The 21,421-nt window shown below is 41.8% G+C and overlaps 13 protein-coding genes across 13 annotated transcripts; 7 read left to right on the forward strand and 6 right to left on the reverse strand.

Moving 5' to 3' along the window:
- The first annotated feature begins 44 nt into the window (after window positions 1-44).
- Window positions 45-2,064, forward strand: PICMEDRAFT_17722 (hypothetical protein). Its single transcript, XM_019161708.1, has one exon. The coding sequence runs from the start codon at window positions 304-306 to the stop codon at window positions 1,813-1,815; it is 1,512 nt and encodes a 503-aa protein (XP_019016338.1). The 5' UTR covers window positions 45-303; the 3' UTR covers window positions 1,816-2,064.
- Window positions 1,934-3,133, reverse strand: PICMEDRAFT_73999 (hypothetical protein; the record flags this gene model as incomplete). Its single annotated transcript, XM_019164642.1, has 1 exon — window positions 1,934-3,133. One exon carries the CDS (start codon window positions 3,131-3,133, stop codon window positions 1,934-1,936), a length of 1,200 nt encoding a protein of 399 aa, XP_019016339.1.
- Window positions 3,134-3,782: 649 nt separating this feature from the next.
- Window positions 3,783-5,573, forward strand: PICMEDRAFT_69178 (hypothetical protein; the record flags this gene model as incomplete). Its single annotated transcript, XM_019163512.1, has 2 exons — window positions 3,783-4,022; window positions 4,044-5,573. The coding sequence occupies 2 exons, from the start codon at window positions 3,783-3,785 to the stop codon at window positions 5,571-5,573; spliced, it is 1,770 nt and encodes a 589-aa protein (XP_019016340.1).
- A 196-nt stretch (window positions 5,574-5,769) lies between these two features.
- On the reverse strand, window positions 5,770-7,296 carry PICMEDRAFT_60022 (hypothetical protein; the record flags this gene model as incomplete). The annotated part of the gene is made up of 2 exons (XM_019163409.1): window positions 5,770-7,175; window positions 7,200-7,296. 2 exons carry the CDS (start codon window positions 7,294-7,296, stop codon window positions 5,770-5,772), a joined length of 1,503 nt encoding a protein of 500 aa, XP_019016341.1.
- A 143-nt stretch (window positions 7,297-7,439) lies between these two features.
- On the forward strand, window positions 7,440-7,756 carry PICMEDRAFT_17725 (hypothetical protein). The gene has a single exon (XM_019161710.1). It carries the CDS (start codon window positions 7,519-7,521, stop codon window positions 7,693-7,695), a length of 177 nt encoding a protein of 58 aa, XP_019016342.1. The 5' UTR covers window positions 7,440-7,518; the 3' UTR covers window positions 7,696-7,756.
- A 317-nt stretch (window positions 7,757-8,073) lies between these two features.
- On the forward strand, window positions 8,074-9,438 carry PICMEDRAFT_74002 (hypothetical protein; the record flags this gene model as incomplete). Its single annotated transcript, XM_019164643.1, has 1 exon — window positions 8,074-9,438. One exon carries the CDS (start codon window positions 8,074-8,076, stop codon window positions 9,436-9,438), a length of 1,365 nt encoding a protein of 454 aa, XP_019016343.1.
- Window positions 9,439-10,321: 883 nt separating this feature from the next.
- On the reverse strand, window positions 10,322-12,022 carry PICMEDRAFT_60025 (hypothetical protein; the record flags this gene model as incomplete). Its single annotated transcript, XM_019163410.1, has 1 exon — window positions 10,322-12,022. One exon carries the CDS (start codon window positions 12,020-12,022, stop codon window positions 10,322-10,324), a length of 1,701 nt encoding a protein of 566 aa, XP_019016344.1.
- A 111-nt stretch (window positions 12,023-12,133) lies between these two features.
- On the reverse strand, window positions 12,134-12,790 carry PICMEDRAFT_168634 (hypothetical protein). Its single transcript, XM_019161370.1, has one exon. The coding sequence runs from the start codon at window positions 12,676-12,678 to the stop codon at window positions 12,244-12,246; it is 435 nt and encodes a 144-aa protein (XP_019016345.1). The 5' UTR covers window positions 12,679-12,790; the 3' UTR covers window positions 12,134-12,243.
- A 102-nt stretch (window positions 12,791-12,892) lies between these two features.
- Window positions 12,893-13,651, forward strand: PICMEDRAFT_74004 (hypothetical protein; the record flags this gene model as incomplete). The annotated part of the gene is made up of 1 exon (XM_019164644.1): window positions 12,893-13,651. One exon carries the CDS (start codon window positions 12,893-12,895, stop codon window positions 13,649-13,651), a length of 759 nt encoding a protein of 252 aa, XP_019016346.1.
- Window positions 13,652-14,059: 408 nt separating this feature from the next.
- PICMEDRAFT_74005 (hypothetical protein) lies at window positions 14,060-15,718 on the forward strand (the record flags this gene model as incomplete). The annotated part of the gene is made up of 1 exon (XM_019164645.1): window positions 14,060-15,718. The coding sequence occupies one exon, from the start codon at window positions 14,060-14,062 to the stop codon at window positions 15,716-15,718; it is 1,659 nt and encodes a 552-aa protein (XP_019016347.1).
- A 94-nt stretch (window positions 15,719-15,812) lies between these two features.
- Window positions 15,813-16,536, reverse strand: PICMEDRAFT_74006 (hypothetical protein; the record flags this gene model as incomplete). The annotated part of the gene is made up of 2 exons (XM_019164646.1): window positions 15,813-15,839; window positions 15,874-16,536. 2 exons carry the CDS (start codon window positions 16,534-16,536, stop codon window positions 15,813-15,815), a joined length of 690 nt encoding a protein of 229 aa, XP_019016348.1.
- A 266-nt stretch (window positions 16,537-16,802) lies between these two features.
- Window positions 16,803-18,632, forward strand: PICMEDRAFT_17728 (hypothetical protein). Its single transcript, XM_019161711.1, has one exon. It carries the CDS (start codon window positions 17,093-17,095, stop codon window positions 18,356-18,358), a length of 1,266 nt encoding a protein of 421 aa, XP_019016349.1. The 5' UTR covers window positions 16,803-17,092; the 3' UTR covers window positions 18,359-18,632.
- Window positions 18,633-18,655: 23 nt separating this feature from the next.
- PICMEDRAFT_64868 (hypothetical protein) lies at window positions 18,656-21,262 on the reverse strand (the record flags this gene model as incomplete). The annotated part of the gene is made up of 1 exon (XM_019163482.1): window positions 18,656-21,262. One exon carries the CDS (start codon window positions 21,260-21,262, stop codon window positions 18,656-18,658), a length of 2,607 nt encoding a protein of 868 aa, XP_019016350.1.
- Window positions 21,263-21,421: the final 159 nt, after the last annotated feature.

Below are 21,421 nucleotides of genomic sequence, written 5' to 3' on the forward strand. Positions count from 1 at the left end.
GCAGTAATGATAGAGGCAGATTAGTCCTTGGTGTATCCGTCCCTGCTTGCATGAGGAGTTGATTATTGAGTAGACACCTATATTATTCTAGTAATTGCGTGGACTTTGTTCTTATGTTTAAGACTTATGAAGTTACAGTTTGTTGTCAATGAAGGGAGGCGATCCCTTATCAGTTGCACGGAGTGCCGAAGACGCAAGCAAAAATGTGACGAAATAAAACCAGCATGCACTAGATGTCTCACAAACAATGCAATTTGCAAATATACTAAAAATTCGAAGTCAAATTGCGATACAAGCAGAACGATGAAAAAGCGTGATTGCGCCAATAGCTTTGAAACACTTGCTGGTTTTGAATCGCACAACGAAACAGCCTTAGTACCAGCTTTTGAAATGAATGGTGCAATTGACAGCACAATATTTACTGACTTAGAAAACCCAAGTGAGCTGGGAAGTCACAGCTATTTCTTTGACTCTAAGCAGAAAGGGGCCACAAATGAAGTTAAATATAGTTTTTCGGCGCTTGAGTCATCTCTTGAACTAGATCTAGAGTTTCAAGCTTTGGCGATTATATCATCATCAGACAATATGAAAGATTACTTTAACAAGTATAACCAATGCTATTCGTTAATACTTTCCCTTGCATATTCAAATAAAACTGTCATGTACACCTTTGCCGGGTGGCTTTTGTCGATCAACCAACTTCCGGTTGCCGAAAAATTCTTGAAACAGTCGACTAAGTTGTTCGAACTAACTGAATCAAATTTACTGTCCAGCAGCGAAGATTTTGTTAGTGATATCACAGGGGTAATTGTTTCACAAACCTGTCATGCCCTAATTGCATCATCGAAAGGGGATTATGCGTCGTGGAGGAAGATTTTTGAAAAAATATACAAGCTACTTGACCAGCTAGGAATAGAGGAAGCATTTGGCTTGTTCCAGGATAACCCTTTTGCGTGCTGGGTTTTGGGGTGGTTCTTTTATCAGGATATCTTCAAGCTTGGAAGGCTATCAAATAGAGAAGTTTTTGGCCCCCTTTTTTCAAAAAACACATACAAGAAACTCATTGAGGTCACAGCCTATAGCAAAATCAAAAACCCAGGTTTTCCAGCTGGATGCGGCCCGCTGACAAGATGCTGCTCCAATCTTTACATTACTATGGGAGAAGTAAACACGTTGTATGACCTTTTTGCCGTCAAACTTCAGGAATTAAACAAATACAAGGAAATATTTATAAATCCAATAATAGAGAACAAATCGATATCACGAAACAATCTTACATACTTTTTGGATTCAGATATCTACAAAAAATATGATAGCATGAAAAAACATTTTTATTCTTGGTTTAATATGAAAGGTGGGGTACTGGAAGAAAAGATCTGTCATACTGAACCCAATCTTGATATACCAGGGTTGACCGATGACCAAAAAAATCGCCTCAACCTTTTTCATGACATACTAAAGATATCTTTACAAGTTTTTCTCAAAGTAAGAATATTGGGTTGCTCCACCGCAAATCTACAAATTAAACTTCTACGTGAAGAGATTGTGTCTGGACTCCATAAACTGGTGGCTTGGGAACTAAATAACTATTTGTTATTTCCTTTTTTGATTGCTGGTACATCAGTTCACGAAGAAGTTGATAAGCTGCGACTGAAAAAACTGTATTGTGAATTGAAGACTCGTTTGAAAAGCGGAAATTTAGAAAAGGTTTGGGAAATGATAAAAAATGTATGGGACTCTTACGATGATAAGGATAAGGTTCAGAATACCGGAGATCTGTTAAGTGTCATTGATTGTGATGTATGTGTATTTTGAATTAATTTCATATTTTTTTTCCGTTCCTAAGTAAAATAAATAAAAATTGCACACTTCATTATATACCAGTTGGAGAAATAAGTAACATTAAGATACATCCAGCGTTCCACTAACATGCTCAAACTTGTATAGGGTTCTCACCAATCAAAGAACCGACGCTTTCCCTACCGTACAAAGTCAGGTTTGTCTTTCGGTTTGCACTGGTTTTGTTAAAGAATTTTCCCTTTGCTTCATCCCATTGGCGAACAGTGATTCTTTCCAATCCGTCATCTAGCTTGTAACCCAACCTTTTTAACTTTGGCGACGCTAATGAGCCAGAATCCATGTAAATATCAAGTTTTGGAGAAGCAAAGTAAATCACAGTATTTCTAGTATAGTTTTTCTGGTCCTCGGGAGCAGTGTGGACTCTGTGGATTGAGGACTTGAAATAGCCATCAGTCAAAAACTTAAATGTGTCTCCAATGTTAACAATAATGGAATTTGGAACATGGGAAACATACTTCCACTGGTTATCAGCATAAGAGCGGATCTGTAGTGACAAAATAGATTGGGACAAGATGAAGGTGAGCGCTCCTGCATCCGTATGTCCTCTCATCCATGTTGATGATGTCTTCTTATTATACTCTTGATCAACGGGGTGATATAGCAAGAATCGCCCAAAACCAGTTCCCGAATTGAGAGTGTCATTCTCGATGGCGGGGAAAAAGTTATTGTACAAAGTCCCTTCAGGGATCTCCAAGATAATATCCATCAAAGTTAAAACTTTTCTCTGCACTTCTGTGTGTAACTCACTAAAGTATTTTCTAATATCGTCAAGATGGTACTGCACAAACTCTGGGTACTCAATTCTATTATGAAAAATCTCTGGATGAAGGAAGTGTCTAAAGTTATAGAACTCAACGTTGTCAGGTGTGTCGTTGCTGTACTTCCAATATCCTCTAGGCTTGAACCCGGTTCCCCGAATAACGCCGAGCTCTAAATCCTTGTCTTCTTCAATCTTCGTTTCCCCTGCAAAAAACTTGCTCTTCACCTCATCTGTCGTCTCAAAAGTTGACTGTGCCACGGACTTCATGTGGTCAAGAAATTCAGGACTAAATCCGTGGTTAACAACCCTAAAAAATCCGTACTCTGTCAATGCCTTCTCCAAGGAAGTGGCCAACTCTTTCCGGGCATCCGGGCCGCTGTCAAACTTGCTTAAATCGATAACGGTGAGGTCCAACAAGTCAACCTTTTCGTTTGAGGCAGGAGCATCCACAAACGGACGAAAATTGTACTGCTTCCTGATCTGCTGCACTGTTTCGTCTTGATGTGAAGTCATTTGCAATTACTATTATTACTTTTGTCAATTACGAAATTTTCTTCAAAACAATCGACCGCCAACCATTAATTTTGAAACAAGGAGGGGGCCTGGAAGCTAAGCCTGAAAGGCAGGTCTGTCTCCTTTTAAACTGCAGCAATATTTTAAATTGCATGACTATTCTGACTATTCCGATTTTATCTCCCTTCCTTCTGATCTCTTTGGCCTGTTTTCCGGCGTCAGCCACATCAAGGCTCCATCCTCAAATCCGCTCCTGGCCTCGGAGATGTAGCGAATGCGGGGGACGGCCGAGCCACAATTCCGTATCTCGATGCCACATATCTGGATTTGGCTATGTCACCCGCCTGTCAGGTTGTCTGAACACTCCACAGTTCTCAATTTATAGCAACGTTACAGTAATAATTACCGACAACAACGTCCATGGCGGTTGCAAATCTGTTAAATTACAAAGTATTGAGAAAGAATCATGTCAAAAAAGGAACTAAGATTAGAAACGTAGATTCCGTAGATTGCTATATAAGCGTTAGTTTATCTGCAACTTTAGGGCAGAAAACTGATTCGATAGACACAAAGTTTAACTGGTTATTTCCATTGGCCTTTTTTTAAAGATCAAAGAATTTGTCACATTGAACAAACAGTGTGTATAATAATGACTACCTTTTGGAAGTATTTCCCACACCAAAGATATCTTCCCGAAGACACCGTCCTTCCGGAGACAGACTCAGGCTCAGAGAGTGAAGTTGTTCAGGAGGTGAGTTACAAGAAGGAAGACGAAAGTGACAAGAAGGAAGATGAAAGTGACAAGAAGGAGGATGAAATTGTGATTGACAAAGTATCTGCGGTCGCTACATATGATGCTGACGATGAGGACAGCTGTCTGAAGTACAGAGTAGGAGAAAATGTTTATAAGATCAAGGAGCTGCGAGATGAAGCAGATAGACCCTGGTGGAAGTTCTTTGACGAGTTTGAATATAGAGAGTCAAAGGTTGAAGCTTCAAAGCACAAATGGTATAAGTGGTATCCAGAGGGGACCTCAGCAACAGAAAAGAAACTTTTGATCAAACTAGATATCCTGCTTGCCTTCTACTCCTTTGTCGGTTATTGGGTCAAGTACATTGATAGTTCAAACTTGAATAACGCCTACGTCTCGGGAATGAAAGAAGATTTGGGTATGAAGGGTGATGATCTTATTGACACCCAAGTCATCTTCACAGTTGGGTCTATCGTTTTGCAGGTTCCATGGATCTTCCTCCTACCAAGAGTCCCTATCACTTACGCCTTGTGTCTTACAGAATTGTGTTGGTCGGCCTTTACCCTTGGTACTTACAAGATTCAAAGTGCCCAAGCCTTAAAAGCTATTAGATTCTTTGTAGGTGCAAGTGAAGCACCATATTTCCCGTGCATTCATTTCCTATTAGCAAGTTGGTACCTCCCTACCGAAATCGGCCGTCGAGGTGCTATTTTTTATATGGGACAATTCCTTGGTGTCTTGACATCCGGTTTGTTACAAGGTGCAACATTCCGAAACCTTTCTGGTATCAACAATCTAGAAGGCTGGAGATGGATGTACATTGTCGACGGATGTCTCTCGTTTGCTGTTGCTATCCTTGCTCTAGTTTGCATTCCAGGTACCCCTGCCAAATGTTACTCGTTGTTCCTGACCGATGACGAGATTAGGCTTGCAAGAAGGAGAATGGAAAAGAACGGAACCGACGTGAACAGAGAAACAAAAGCTTTGTTTGATCTCAAAACCTGGAAAAAAGCATTTAGTTCATGGCATGTCTATCTTCTTGGCCTAACAAACATGATGGGTTTCAATTCTAACAATACCTCTTCCGGTAGTTTCATTTTATGGCTAAAATCTTTGGATACTTATAACATTGGCGAGATCAATAACCTATCTACTGTTCCTCCGGCATTGGGTATCTTGTATGTCCTTATAATATGTGTTGGTGCCGACATGACAGGAAAGCGATTCTTGTTTGTCATCATCTCCTTTCTCCTGAATTTTATTGGCAATACAATCTTGGCAGTTTGGGATGTTTCATATGGTGCTAAATGGTTTGCGTTCTGTTTTGGTTACTGGTCCTGGTCACAATCTTCAGTTTTCAATCCGTTGATTAGTGATTTTTTCAGAAAGGATACAGATCTCAGGGCTGTTGCTTGGATGGCGATATACATAATTGGTTTACAATCAAGTGCTTGGATTAGTAGATTGATTTGGCCAACTACAGCAAGTCCACGTTATTTAGTTGGTTTCTCAACATGTGCTGGTTTCAGTATGGGATTTTGTATTTGTATGGTCTTGGCATACTTTCTCTACAAAAGGGACGAGAGACGTGAAGCGCTCGAAAACGGAATCTTCTTATACAACAGTAAGAATGAACCCATCCCTGAGTTTGTCCAAGAAAACAAATCTTTTCTAACACATCAGGAATAAAGTCCTGTAGCTTGATAATTCTTTGACATTTATCTTTTCTATATTCTTTTTTCTATATTTTCTTACTCTTATCTTTTTTCGAATATCCTTCACTCTCAAGCTAATTTCAGTTTTTTCAATCTAATTTTATTAAAACAAGCAAAAAATTATAAAGTCTCTAAAGTGCGCTAGGCACAACATAATATGAATATCAAAATCAGTAACTGTATCTGTGACGAAGATCTTGGACATCGGTCAAGTCCATGTTTTCTGGATAATGAGGAATTTCGTCTTCGGACAGGTTGTCTCTTCTCTTATTTTCATGGATGCATTTAAAACGGTAAATGTAAATCACTACTTCCATGAAGGCCCAGGCAGCGATGTCAACAATCAAACCGTTTTTATATGTATGATCCTTGGTATAGTTCCACCATTGAGGATAGATAACACAGCCCACACTGTACCCAATATAAAACATATTGTTAACAATCGACTTTTTTGTGTTACCTCTGATATTAGAAGCATTTAAACTCAAAAGAATAGCGTAGAATGAAGTAATGCAAGATCCAAGCCAAGATCCAACAATCACGCCCCATCCACCCCTTTCTCTCATTACCAAAAGCATGATGTTTCCAACAATTGGAATCAAAATCAAAACAGAAATCACAACACATCTTTGCTTAGGGAACAGGTATAACAAAAGTACACCAACCCAGATGCACAGAAATTGAACCCCTCCAGAGGGAGAACCATATTCTAAGGTTTTGTAAACATCATACCCCATGTCATTGATAATTAAACTGGAGAAAATAATTGGACCACATGTGATGGTAACTAAAATTCCAGATAAGAATGAAAACCATGTACCCCAATCGCCAATGCATTCCCGTGCTTGGCTCCAATCCCAAAGGTCCTTTTCACCTTGGTCAGATTCACTCAAAAGCCTTTTAACAGCAATCTGTCTTTCTCTATCATTAAAGAACCAAGCATTCTTTAGGGTGAAAGGAACAAATGCAAGGAATAAAGCACCGGCAACAAGAGTGACACATCCGCAAACAATAAAAGCAATTCTCCAAACAGCGATACTAAGGTGAGTATTTTTACCAATACCATAAATCAAAAAAGTGCATAAAATTTGAGCAACTGCATTCATTGAAATCCAGATTGCAGTACGGAACCCGTGTTCTGATTTTTTATAGTAGTTTGAGGTGACCATCACAAAAGCTGGAGAAACGCAACCTTCAAAAAACCCCAAAAAACATCTCACAGTCACCATACCTGCAAAATTTGTTGGTGCAGCCAAGCACATGCACACAGCTGCCCATATAATAATAGAAATACCAGTTACAAGCTTGATTGGAAATCTGGATAATAGATAAATGTAAACAAATTGTGATGCTAACTGAGCAAGATAAAATCCGGACGTTAACCAAGAATATTGATTACCTGTTAAGTGAAGATCCTTTTTCAAGCCAAAAACAACGCAGTATGATAATGACTGTTTATCAAGGTACTGAGAAAAAAACACAAAACATAGTAATGGTAGAACAATACGGTCAATTTTCTTGACAACTGCCTTTTCTTCTTCTTCTGTATATGTAACATCATCATATTCATCTGCGACTATATCAATATTTGTCGAAATACCCAGTAAGCCCTTTTCATTCGAAATAATGCCCAATAAGCCTTTCTCATTTGCAGAATTCTTCTCGGTGCTCTTTGCAGAGCTTGAAACGCTAATCATTACTCAATTGGTAACTATCTACTGACTTGTGCTTTGTAAACCTTTTACTATTCTACCACGAAACTATTTTTTGGAATATTGTCAATAAGCAAATACAAATAAAAAAAACAAAGAAAGAGTAGCTATATTTATAAGTAGTAGCAGCCTAGATTCCAGATCTTAAACGAATGTGGAAGAGATAATAGTAATAATCGGCGAAGAATTGTTGGCTCTCGCTAAGATATGCACACGTACCAGAACGAAAGTCTAAAGTCACCTTATCTTATCAAGCCAAGTGTCACTTTACGATACTCAATTTCAGCTATTATTGTTTTACGGTATAATTGGATGTTTCTTTCTTTGCAACTACTTGAAAGGCTAGAAATGACCCTCAGGTGTCGAAGTACATGTTTGACATAGAGTGTCCAAAAAGGAAATCCCTCCTCGGTATGAAAAAACCTTATCAGCGTCGCCGCACCGGGATTTCCAAAGTGAGTAATCCCTATTTCGATAAGAATTTGTTTTCGGTTCTCAAGCTGCGGAAGCGATTTTCGGCTAGATAACAATTCCGCTGTCAAATGGCAGATTTCGGGAACTCCAAAAAAAGTAAACTGATATGTTCCTAAAACTGAAGGTGTTACCGGTTTTCAAATCAAAATTTAAACTAAAATAAGCCTAATTTCGCTATCCTTTTGATCTCTATCTTTTCAGAACTTCTGTGTATTACAACTATATTCCGGTACCTTTTACAAACAACCATAAAAGCTTCGAAAAAAATCAAGTAGAAAAATAGCGAAAATGATGGTACCGGAAATTGATGTCAATGAAGGAATGGACAAACCTTTTGAACAAGTGTCCAAACCTTGGAGATTTCCTGCACCAACATCCTATGCTTTGACAAATGCAACTGTCATCGATACCTTGAAAGGAGTTTCAATTAAGGGATACACTGTTTTGACGCAAAATGGGTTTATTGAGAACGTTGTTCCTAATGGTGGCTTTGATTCTACCAAGTACAAAGTTGTTGATTGTACTGGTAAGTTCTTAAGCCCGGGATTGTTTGACTTCCATGTCCACATGATTGCAGTTCAGGGTGAAACTGGATTGCGTGATACACTTAGATTACCTCAGAATGTGATGTTAATGAGAGTGGGTGCACATAGTAGAGCTATGATCGAAAGAGGTTTCACCACCATTAGAGATTGTGGTGGAATGGAGCATTACATTGCTGACGCAATCAATGATAACATCATTATTGGCCCTCGTGCATTTTTCTGTGGTAAGGCTATCAGCCAGACCGGTGGACATGCAGATTTGAGAGATAACAACCTCCCTGGTCAAGCATTTGACAGTTGTGAATGTCATCTCAGTAATCTTGGTGTTGTCGCTGATGGACCAGATGCTTGTATAAAAGCTGCGAGAGAAAACTTCCGGAGAGGTGCATCATTTATCAAGATCATGAGCGGTGGTGGTGTTGCCTCACCTGCTGATCAGATTGAACATGTTCAATATAGTGATGCTGAAATAAAAGCTATCGTTGAAGTTGCTGAGAACTATAATTCCTTTGTGACAGCCCATGCTTACACGCCAAGATCCATTAAGAAGTGTGTAGCAAATGGTGTAAAAGGTTTTGAACACGGCAACCTGATTGATGCAGAATGTGCCCAACTTTTAGTCAAAAACGATTGTTATGTTTGTCCTACATTGGTTACCTACAAAGCCCTTGCATCTGATCAATTTAGTGCTTTTTTACCACCATCTTCCAAAGCAAAGAACGCTATTGTCTTGAAAAAAGGTATGGAAGCTTTAGTTATCACCAAAAAATACGGTGTCAAAATTTGTTTTGGCTCTGACCTATTGGGTAACCTAACTGCTTATCAAAGTAACGAGTTTGCAATCAGAGCAAAAGTTTTGAATCCGGTGGAGATTTTACAATCCGCAACCATCACACCTGCTAGTATCATGAAAGCTGGTGACGTGATTGGCCAGCTTGCAAAGGGATTTTATGCCGATATTTTGGTACTGGATTCTAATCCATTAGAAGACATTACTGTTTTGGATAAACCAGAAAAGCATTTGCTGTCTGTCTTTAAAAATGGATTGGTATATCACACAAAATGGGCCGAAATCAAGTCGGATGTTCCTAGTACAATTGCCTGCTGAATAAAAAACATTTAAAGTTAAAAAAGTTCCTCTAGCTGTTTACTGCTTTGACAAATTAATATATTTCCTACTTAGTAACTTAAAGAAGCTCTAAAATATAGCTATGTCTTGTAACGTCTATGCTTATGTAATACCGAAAGTTTTCAAAACTTTTGTTTGATACATTGATCTTCATGATTATTAAAAATTAATCTATGATATTAATAAGATGCTTTGAGAAAAAAAGTAAAAATGCTTGCAAAACAGTTATTAACACTGATCCGTAGCACTTGACTACTACATAAAAGTTTTTTTGAGTCAGCAGGAACTTTACAGTTGCTATGAATCCAATTATCAATGCTTAGCTAAGCATGCAATTAGCTTGAGCTAAGATTTAAAAAGCTTTTTTTTGGAAGCAAATTTTTAATGTATGGCCTAGTTAGCAGATGAATTGATTATTATCAGCCAGTTCGAGTTTTGCACGCGGGCAAGTTTTAAAAATGATTTTTTGCCAGTCCATTAAAAGAGCTAAATAAGTATATAAAATAATCATATATAGAGAAATATGAGAGAATGCTGCCAATAAAATTTATCCTGCCTAGCTAAAATAGCTCGAATTAGATGATAGGGGACATAGAAAGAGAAAATGTATCCAAGAAGACAAAAGTTGAAGAATGAAGAAAAGATCTAGAAATTCCTTAAACCATCGAAAGGAAGATTCCGAATAGAGAAAAAAAAAGAAATGATTTGATTGAAAAAAAATAAGTATGAAAAGACTTCATTGAAGCGACACCATTTGAGAGACCATGAAAAATAAAGAAAAAGTAAAAGTAAGAAGAGAGAAGAGATGGAAAAGAGTAAAATAAAATGAAATATAATAAAGAGTAAGATGAAAATTCAAAACCTAAAAATTTAACAGTTCAATCAATACCAATTTTGCCTTTTGAAATAAAAATACACCCTGTGAAAACACAACATCTCCCCAAGACTCAATGCCGATTGCAATTGACCTCAGCTTTGAAAACAAATACTGATCCAGGGATAATTTGGAATCATTGTTTACATCTGCTATGGGTTGATAAGACAAATCTGAGATTTGCTTTGTAGGACTTTGTTGAACAAATTCTTTAGTAGCCAACTTTTTCCAAACAAAAAGGATTCCAATTGACAATAGTCCGACAGCAACTCCAGCAATAATGAAAGCATTATATGGCTGCTTGTTATTGTCTTTGTTTGAAGCATGCCCACTTTTCTTCATTGATAGGAGAGAAGCATCTGATCCAGATTTGTTCCCGGAATGAAATTCAATCAAGCTTGAATTGATGTCATTGATGTCATGCTGATTGCTTTTGACGGGGAAGGCTGATAAAAACATTCTCCAAGTACCCAAATCATTGATGTTGCTGAGGAAGTCGACTAAGATTATCAAATCGTCATTCAAAGATTCTAGTTCTATTGGATCACAAAGTTTCAAGTATTTTGGAATTTTCGTTGCGGTAGTTAGTGCTTGTTTGGACAAGGTAATAGGTATACAGGGAGTTTTAGTAATTTTGGGTAACATGTAATTGTCATCATCAAGAACCAAGAGAATCAAATCTGTGGATTCACAATTAGTAACAAAAAAGTCTATATTTGTGAATGTCTTTTTGTACGACTGGAATCTGCTCATTAGAGAGTTATCTCTATCTCCGACTATTCTAATATTTAACGTTGACCTGGAGATGAGGGCGGGGTTGGAAGAGGTTGGAGATAAGGAGGAGGTCGAGGTGGATTGGTGAGAAGGTAACTGTTGTTGCTGCTGTGAGGCAGTCAGATTGGAATGGATGGATACGCGTGGCATTACGAAGGAGGATATGATTGTGGAGGAGTCGACAGTGTGGTCCACCTCGGGATCCGATTCCGAGGTTATGTTTTCGTGCGGCAGATCCACCTGGGTTTTCATTTCCACGATGGGGTTGTCGTCGACAGATCTCTGGTCTTCCTGGCCGGAGAAACACGAGAGAATCGAGGCCACGTTGGGGCTGTCCACCCTGTTGGGGGAGTTTGAGCAGAAGGTGTCTTCGTGCTTGAGGTAAGGGCTGTTGTTGCCCGAGGAGATGATGTTGCTGTTGTTGTTGCTGGTGAGGTTGAAGGGGAACTGGGTGTTGGAGTCCCGCGAGCTGGAGCGGGTCTCGTCGTTGGGGCTGAAGTACGAAGACACGTTCTGCCACGAGGTGATGGAGAAATCCAAGTTGTTCTTGTCGCTGAAGTCGTGCTGGTTGCTGAACTGGAAGTGGAGCTGCGACCCGGCCGTGCCGGGGCTTGCGATCCGGTCTGGATCGGGGGCCTCCGTGTGCGGCCCCTGGCCGCCGCCGCCGCCGCCAACGACCTTCGACCTGATGCTCGTCAAGTCCACCCCTCTGTTCAAGTCCGGGTTGTGCAACGCCTCAAACACCGAGTTGTGTGGCGATAGAACGCTGTTGGAGACGGCGTTTCCGAGCTCTCTCTTTCGTACTTCGTCCAAAATGCCCCCGCTGGGGTCCGGGGTGCCCGAACTGCTGGCTCTGGCGCCCCTGTCGCCCTCGTCCGGCTTCTTGCCCGACTTTCTGGGGGAAGGCGATAACATGGCGAACGGGTATCGGGGCGTGCGTGTGTCTGTGCTCTCTCTCGTGCGATCCTGACCACCTGGCAGACTCCGGAACAACGAATCGGTGTGCAGAGGACACAAGTGTGCTGTGCAGAAACCCGTGCTGTTTCTTGTTTCGCAAACTAGCCCCGTTCTTCGTCCTTCCAACCCCTCTCCTTCACTCTTTATCTGGGCCTTCTGCTCTCCTGCTTGCCACCCCCCTATCTCTGGCAGCTCCTCCTCTTTCCTGCACCGAGCGCTAATGCAGAAAAACAATAAATGCGCCTTTCGGAGGAGTTGAGCCCTCCGAGGCTAGACCCGGGTCGATCGACCCGTAGGTCGATCGACCCGCATTCAATTTGCAACGGGTCGATCGTCGCGGGGACCCTTTTTTGCGTCGATCGGCGTTTTTGGTGGCGCATCAAGTCGATCGTCGCGGGGCAGGCTTTTTTGCTCTTTTTCTTTTTCCTTCCGAGCGCTTCTTTCTCCCGCTGTCCCCGCGATAAGCGCTGCTTCCGCGTTATCAACTCCGGGGGAGAGGGCTGTCCCAAAAAGGCAAGCGGTGCCTTTAGTGGGCGGGGGCGGGGGCGGCGCAGGTAGGGACCGTGTTGTTTATCGGCAGCAGCTCTTGGCGGCCCCGGGACCCGTGTCGCCATCGTGGGCTGGCGTTGTGGTTTGTTGTTGGTTCTCCCGGCTAGTTGCAGTGTGCTGTTTTCTCTGTGTCGTTTTGAGAAGACAGACGTTGCTACCGATCAGCTAGCCAGCACCACAGCACAGCTACACGAGGTAGCACCAGCACACGCTGCACCGACAAGGACCCCGAAGCACGCACACACGCACACACACAAACACACGCATCCTCCCACCGCCATGCTCTCCCTAATCTACTCCAAGCCTGCTCTGGCGGCGCCAGACGCCACCAGAGCTCACGCGGGTGACGACTCCTTGCCTAAGATCGTCGACTTCAACACGATCCAGCAGGCGGCGGGCACCGGCGGAGCCGGTGCCGACGCCGGGGCGGCGAAGCGGGGCGGCTTCTTCGGCATGTGGCCTTTCGGCAGGGCCAAGAGCGCTGTGGCAAGCACGCCGGCTGCCGCACACGCGTCCGTGTTGGACGACGCCCACGACAGGGTCATTGCGATGAAGAAGATCGACTCCTCGGTCCTCCACGACGGCGCCTCGGTCAACCGGGCGGACGACTGTTCCGCCGCCGCCGCCGCCGCCGACACATGTGCCGACGAGGACTTCATTGACATCCAGTTGAGACAATTGTCCTACGCCGAGGTGGCAGCGTTGAACCTGGCCGCCAGCGAGGCCCAGTCTTCGCAGAAGGCATCGTCCCGGCCCTCGGCAGCAGCGGCAGCGGCTGCGATGGACGCAGACGCCGAAGCGGGGAACGAAAACATCCTCGTCATAGACCAGGTGGAGGCCTTGGGGAAGTCGATCACCGACTTGGAGATGCTGGACAGCTTTAAGAAGTACGAGAAGTTCAACTCCGACCGGGCTCCGCCCTGCACGGACGGCCTCAGCCCAGAGGATCAGTGGGACTTGTACGTTGAGGGCAAGACTCCGAAGAAGATCATCCGCAAGAAGAAGAACCACAAACAGAAGAAGGCCGCCCACAACTGATGCCGGTCCACATGGAAGATACAGCATAATGGCAGCACAAAATTATTCAACTATTCCTTATGTTATTACCACTGTAACACTATTGTCTTTCTAACAGCTAAACCTTCCGTTTATTTCTCTACTCAAGACTTTCTCTATATGCACACATGTAATGCTTTTTTCTTCGTTATGTAAGGTTATGTATCTCCTAGAACAAGAAGATCTAATGTCAAACACACACACTCACACAAACAACCGATTTCTAGTATGGCTTATGTAATCACTCAAAGCTGATCTGCTTCCTCCGCAACTTCCTCAGGACAAAAAAAGATTTTCCCTCCTCGGAACAATCCATCCTCTCTATTCGAAATCTATTCGTCTGTCCAGCTATCTCACTATTCTCTCTACCTGAGTCCAATCAACCACAGCATGTCATTGGAAGCTTTACTTGAAGCAGGGAAGGCGAAAGGTGCGTCAATCGACCCCCGGATCTCTTTTCTCAACACCGACTCTTCGGGTCTTTCCGCATTTGCCAAAGTAACCGAAGAGGAAGGTGCAAAATTTCCAATTTCAATCCAGATCCCTAATTCACTGATAATAAAACCCGAAAATGCAATTGAAGATCTTGATGTCACCACGGGAAAGATAGATTCTCTGATACTGTTTAAGTTTTACCTTGCCTGTTTGCGACTTGGTATCGTCTCAAATGACAATTTCAAGGCATACATTGATCTTCTTCCGGATGCAACGCAAATACACAGTCCCTTGTCAATGGACTACAAGTCTCTCTACGTTTTTGAAAATACAGCACTAAACTCATCAGTGGTAGAGAGAAAACTGGAACTTTTGCGCAAAGATTTCGTACAAGTTTCAAGTCTCAACTCAAAGGTGTCATTCAGTGACTATTTATGGGCGCATCTCATAGTGACGTCCCGAGCATTCCCATACAGGATTGTGAATCCAAATGCACTGTCACACGAAGTCATGCTTTTACCAATTGTGGATCTTTTGAACCATAAACCCCATGCAAAGGTGGAATGGTCGAGCAACTCTGATGGAGACTTTAAATTATCGATTTTGAAATCTACCGGCCAAAGTGGAAAGTTCGAGATTTTCAACAACTATGGACCGAAGGGTAATGCCGAGCTATTAATGGGTTATGGATTTGTCTTGGAAGATAACGAGTTTGAGTCATTACAGCTATCGCTTACTTTAGATATTGCTTTAAAGACAAACCTGTTAACAGAATGGAAAATCGTGTTGCCCGTACTGAGCGATTTCACCAACAACGCTTTTGAAACAAAAGATACAGACACTGCTGCTGGGAGTGATGACACTACGGTATTCATGCTAAATATCTTCAGACCGATACCTGATGGACTACTCGAGCTTTTCTGCTACATAAATAGAAACGCATGCGATAAGGGAATGACACTGAAAAATACCATGAATGGGTTGAACCAACTCAGACAGAGCTTAGAAGCTAAATATATGAACAAGCTGGATAAGATGCCCGGATACGATAACCAGTTTATCTCAGAAAGAGAATATTGGAACGCAAAAACATTCAGGCAAGGCCAGTTGAAAATATACAACTGCACAAAGGCTGAAATCAAGTTAAGAGAGAAAAGACTTTTGAAGGAACACAGAAAGTACTTCATCACCTTGAAGGACATTTTCAAAAAGGACGAGGAATTCCAAGAGTTTATAGATGTGTGTGGATGGAACAAGGAGATGGACGAACTTGACAAATCTGAGATGGAGCTCATGTTAAGACTATGGGTGATGAAGACCGTCAACTACTCAAGCATCAATAACAACACCACCGTTATTACCCCCCGTATTGATGCACAATGGATCATTGACCTTTTCTATGAGGAACCGGAGCCGACAGCACTAGACGACGAGTTCATGACTGATTTGTACGGCCAATTGATACCCGCCCTAAAGGAGAATTATCCCGAACTTATCAAGGGCGACCGCTGGAGATTAGAAGACTGGCTCAAAATCGACCAGCTGGTGTCCGAGAACTCGTATGAAAAGGGGAAAACCCAAGAACCTTTGCTAATAAAGCCGCTAGAGCTCTAATCTCTGTTAGAGAGTATATATTAGTGCCGGGCTGGAATCAATCTGATGATGATCAACAAGAACAAGAACGATACCAATACCATGCTTATAATCCTTATATAAAACCAGAACCCCAATCTCCCTTCCTTGTGATACTTGGATAGTAAAGTATTGACGTTGTCGAATCTTCCGTGAGAGGTTTCGAAGTTTTGCGTGGCCTCTTTCAAGATCACCGCATCCTGCTTGATCATCTCCTGGAACTGTAGTGCCTGGTCCTTCAACGACGAGACCATCGACGGCAGCGAATCTATCAACTCTTGCTGAATCGAGTCGTGATAGTTGTTCTGCAACTCTGTGCTCTCTACCTGATCGAGTTGGTCGTGTCGCGTGCTCAACAACCTCGACTTCAAGCTCTCAATCGACTCCCGCCCCTCAAACTCATCGTGCTGGTACCTGCCGATCGTCTCGACATCATCTGAAATATCACCACCAATCGCCGCATTTGCGACGTGTTTCCTCTCCAGCTCCTTCTGCGCCTGCGCCTTCCTATACATGGCGTCTATTCGCATCTCCGCATCGAGAAGGAGATTCTGGATATCTCGGTCTGTCACATGCAACTTCTTGTTAAAAGCATTCAACTGCTTGCTCTCATACACCTTCACACGGATGCTGTCAATGTCCCGGGCGTACCGCAAGAGCTGATTGTACGTCAAGAGTAGCTCATCATCAGTGGCATCCTCTCCGAAGCCAGCCGCTCCGTGTTTCTGTTTCAGCTGCATTACCTCCCGCTCTATTCGGGAGTGCAAAAAGACATACAAGCTCTCTGTGTCTTGATTCATCCTTTTGTCCGATGCTGTATGCTTCACTCCTTACCTCGCTCCGTTGTGCTCATTTCGTTCTCTTCCCTGTCTCCATCTTCATCAACTTTCCTCAGTCTTTCATGTCCAGATCCATCTTCCTTCCCCGACTTCCTCGCCAATTCTGGTGCACTGGTGTTCTGTCGCTCCGAGCCCAGATGCACCAGGAGACAGCCAAAGCTTAAAGAGTTGGCCGGCCAAAGTTGATTTTTGTGTTCGGCTTTTCCACGGGAGCCACCCGACGGCCCCTTGTCGGCTGGCCCAGACGGCAATTAGCACCCGTCCGCCACGCCAGTTCTCCCGTGCCCTTCCCCCTTCCACTGCACGGCAAGTTGTTGTTGACATCATCGGATAGAGAGCACTAGTCAGTACCCTGGCGCCAGAAAACCCCCTCCGAAGTCCATCATCGGCGACATTGAGGAAAGAGATAATCGAGTGCAACAGCAAGAGCAATATCAACAGACATACACACGTTAGCAGCAATCAGCTTGGAGATAGCAATTAGCAGCCTGGAAAGACACAAAGTACACATAGAAAGATGGGTATCAACAATCCAATCCCAAGATCCTTGAAGAGCGAGTCCATCAAGGCGGCAAAGGTGCTTGCGTCATTCATCAAGCCGAACCAGGTTCTGGGTGCCGACGAGATCATCCCGCACGAAGTCCTCTTGAACGCCAAGGGCCTAGCGGTTATCACCGTCTTAAAGGCCGGGTTCTTGTTTTCAGGACGTGCCGGGTCCGGTATCGTTGTCGCAAGACTGCCCGACGGCTCATGGTCCCCGCCCTCCGCTATCGTCACGGCCGGCGCCGGTGTCGGTGGCCAAGTCGGAGCAGAGTTGACGGACTTCGTCTTCATCTTGAACACAGAGGCCGCTGTCGAGTCGTTTGCACAGTACGGTTCCGTCACGTTGGGAGGTAACATCTCCGTCGCAGCAGGCCCATTGGGCCGGAACGCCGAGGTGGCGGGGAATGCCTCCACCAGAAACGTTGCTGCTATCTTCTCATACTCGAAGACAAAGGGTCTTTTCGCCGGTGTTTCTCTCGAAGGTTCAGCAATTGTAGAAAGAAGAGAAGCAAACAGAAAGTTCTACGGTGACATGTGCAAGGCAAGATACATTCTAAGCGGCCGTGTTGCTCCACCCCCAGCATGCGAGCCATTGATGAGAATTTTAGATTCTCGGGCCTTCAGCCGTTTAGGTCCAGATGACTACGATGATGAAGACTATTACGACGACATTCCTTCCACCTTCAGCTCAGATGACGACAGTTACATGTCCTCTAATCAAAGAAGAAACATGGGCCGCTCAGGTGCAAGAAGACGCAATGACGATTACGACGATGACGATTATAGCGACGATTCCGCTGGAGCTTACTACAAAAGGGACAGAGCCCGTCATACAAGGGGCGCCTCTTGGGAAGATGAGGTGTTTGACAATGATTCAGGACGTGCATCCTCCAGCCGCAGAGACGATAGTGGTGATAGAGTTTATGACAGAGGTAGCAGTAGAGCTGTCAGTGGCGATAGAGGTTACGACAGAGCCGAAAGAAGCTATGATAGATCAGATAAAGGTTACAGGCCATCGGATGACAAGCCAGACTTTGGAAGAAGAGCTGCATCATCAGGGTCAAAGAACAAGGCGGTTGCGCTGTATTCATTTGCAGGACAACAAGATGGCGACCTACCTTTCAAAAAAGGTGACGTCATCACAATCATCCAAAAATCCAATTCTACGGATGATTGGTGGACTGGAAGAATCGGTAATGTTGAGGGTATATTCCCTGCAAACTATGTAGACTTAGTTTGATTTTGAATCTTGCTAAATCAAGCTCCAAAAAAACAGTTTTACCAGTTTCATCTCTCTTTGTATTTCTTCTTACCTTCCTCTTCTCAAATGGTTTTAATTAAATTGTACTTACTATTACCACTTTCTTATACTTCTTACATCCTCTCCTTAATCTGTTTACCAAAGCGTTCTTGTTCACATCTAGCTTTAAATTACTTTTCGATCAATTCCTAAACACTTAATCTATATATCTTCTGCAAAATTCAAATTCGTCATCTCAGACGAATTTCACCGGTACCACTCACCTTTCACATTATTTTATTTTGGAACTATCCCAAGATAGGTTGCACTTTGAACTATTTGATTTGCAAGAACAGGATGAGCAACATACAAAAGTCTATTTTTTTTATCAAATTGATTTTGTTTCATAAATTTGTAAAACTCATTGAAGTTGTTTGCCCAGAAGAACTTAACCAAGTGATTCGTAAGTGAGGAAATTTTGGATTTACTTAAAATTTCGTTAGTGGGTGAAATTCCGGCACAATACTTTTGGTTTGCCCATATCTCAGGCTTTGGTATGAATAATCTGACACAAATCTCCCAAATAACCCGATACATCTCATTTTGCTTTTCTTTCAAAATTTCTTCATCAGTTTCACTTAAGGGATTACCTCTTTCCTTAAATTTGGTTTTATTGTTGTTTTCAAGCCTTTGGAAAACACTTATTTTGTCATTATCGACCGTCTTCTGGAAATTTGCAAGCTGGAACATCTTATTAGGATCGACATATGAGAAGGATACAACACCTGGATTTTTTCTAAATTCATTGTAGTTATCGTTCCTACTTAAAGCGTTCATCACATAAGGGTAACGAAATGTTTCAAAATTGTTCTCCTTTGATGGTATTTCAATTTTGATTTTGTAACAAGAGACGCCTAACTCTCTTATTTCTTTGACCAAATTATCTGCATCATTTTCATCATTGAGCTCAATATATCCGTATCCATTTGATTGGTTTGCGTCATTTGAAGAGGCATAAAACTCGGCCGATTTGATTGAACCACATTTGGAACACCAATTTTCCAAAGATTCTTTATCTTTTTCCATATCTATTTGACTTACTAATAGTTTGAGTTTCTTTTTTGGATACTTTTCTTCTCTTTTTGCATATTCTTTTTCCTCTCTTGGAATAGCACGAGTAACAAATAGCTGTTTGCCTTCAAGCTCAACTGAATTCAAACTTTGTATAGTCTTGTCTACTGCGGCTTTGTTTGTCATTGTTACTAATGCCCATGAACCTTGCTTGATAGGAACGTCTCTTGTAAGAATGTTTTTAACAGTGCCATAAGGTTCTACTAAACTTCTAACGACATCTCTTTTCAAGTGTAGGGGCATATTCCTGATGAATATCGAATATTGTGTGCTAATAGGCTTACTGGTAGCAGCATCCTTTTCTACACCTTGATTTTCATTCTCAAGATCAGTACTACCAGACCTAACGTTTTCACTCTTTTTATCTACATCTGAACTTGGACTTGTGTCTAGGTTTGTTGACGTGGAGTTTGGAATCAATTCTTTTGAGGTATATGAAACAGGTTTGCTATGCTGTTGAAAAGATTCTCTCTCTTTCTTAGAGATATGCACAGAGACATTGATGATTCTATCATCCATTTTTGTTTCATTAAACTGCTTGCATATTTTATACGCTTGGAGTTTATCGGCAAAGTTCACAAAGCATGTTCCTTTCTCTTTACTATACTTACAGCTCAAAATTTTGCCAAATACTTTTAATCTGTCAAACATGATTCTTGAGCTTAGGTCATGACTTAACTTGGAGAAAAAAAGGTTTGCACCCATATTTTCTCTCTGAGTTTTGTCTCTGAGTGATGGCATGATTCTAACATCAGAGCCTTTTAAGCTGGTATAATTCAAGCCATCTGTTGCCAAATCGGCATGAGCTTGGTTGTCAAAGTTGACATATCCGTAAGACAATGATTCATTTTTAATTGTGTCTAGGGGGATTTTGACAGAAATTAAACCTTCATATTTAGAAAAGAACATGTATAAATCAGTCTCAGTCACAGATTTATCTAAATCACCAACGTATAATGAGATCATTTTTGTTTGATAATTGAACATTGGAATTGGTAACACTGAGCCATTAACTTTTGCGTTGGATACCTTTGAGGGGTGACCAAATTCATCTCTACTGATATTTTCATTTTGCTCATTTTTATTCTTGCTGATAGTGAGAACATCTGAGCTCAACTCTGAATCCGATTCGGACTGATTAACTCGGTCATCTGCCAATTCCTTTCTAAATTGCTTTTTATTTTCGATAACTTTAAAGATTTCAAATAAGGTCTTAGGCTGATCCAGCTTAGTATCAATGGTATCAATAGAGTAATCTTGTTTTGAGCTACAATTTTCGGCAGTTTTATGATGCTTTTCTTCAAAAATAGTTAGCTGATTTGACGAAGGTGTCGAATCGGGAACTAAAACACTTGAGAAATCTTCTTTTTGAGGCTCTTTACTTTGCTTAGTCTCAATACTTTGCTGTGATTTATTTTTCTCCAAATATGATTTAATTGTGTGAAAAGCCTTTCTTCTTTTCCCCTTTTCTGGTGATGGTGTGACAGATTTAGATAGATTTTCAAGATCTGAATCAACATCAAGATTGATAGTTGTAGGATTTGTGGAAAAATTGATATTTGCTGCAGTTTTATGATTGGTAGCAGGACGACTGACTGGAGATTGCCCTTCTGTCTCAGACTGAATGTTTTCCTTAGATGAAGCATCTATCCTTTTGTCCTCTTTTCCCAGCCACTTTGACTTGATGTATCTCAAACTTTTGGGAAAAGAATGTGTTTCATCCAGTGAGAGGTCACTGACTTTTGTAGCTTGGTTCAAATCATTGGAAGTCATGATGTGAATTTTAAGATTATAGATTGATGAATAGCTTTTGTTGTTTTTAGAGTTTTTTTTGTTTTTACTTTTTAATTATATAATTGGACTTTATAGTTTTTTAGTTTTTGAGTTTTACTTTTTTTTATGTATTTGTTTTGTACTTTTTGTAAGTTTATG

Source organism: Pichia membranifaciens (genome assembly GCF_001661235.1).
Source record: "Pichia membranifaciens NRRL Y-2026 unplaced genomic scaffold PICMEscaffold_5, whole genome shotgun sequence".
NCBI lineage: Eukaryota > Fungi > Ascomycota > Pichiomycetes > Pichiales > Pichiaceae > Pichia > Pichia membranifaciens.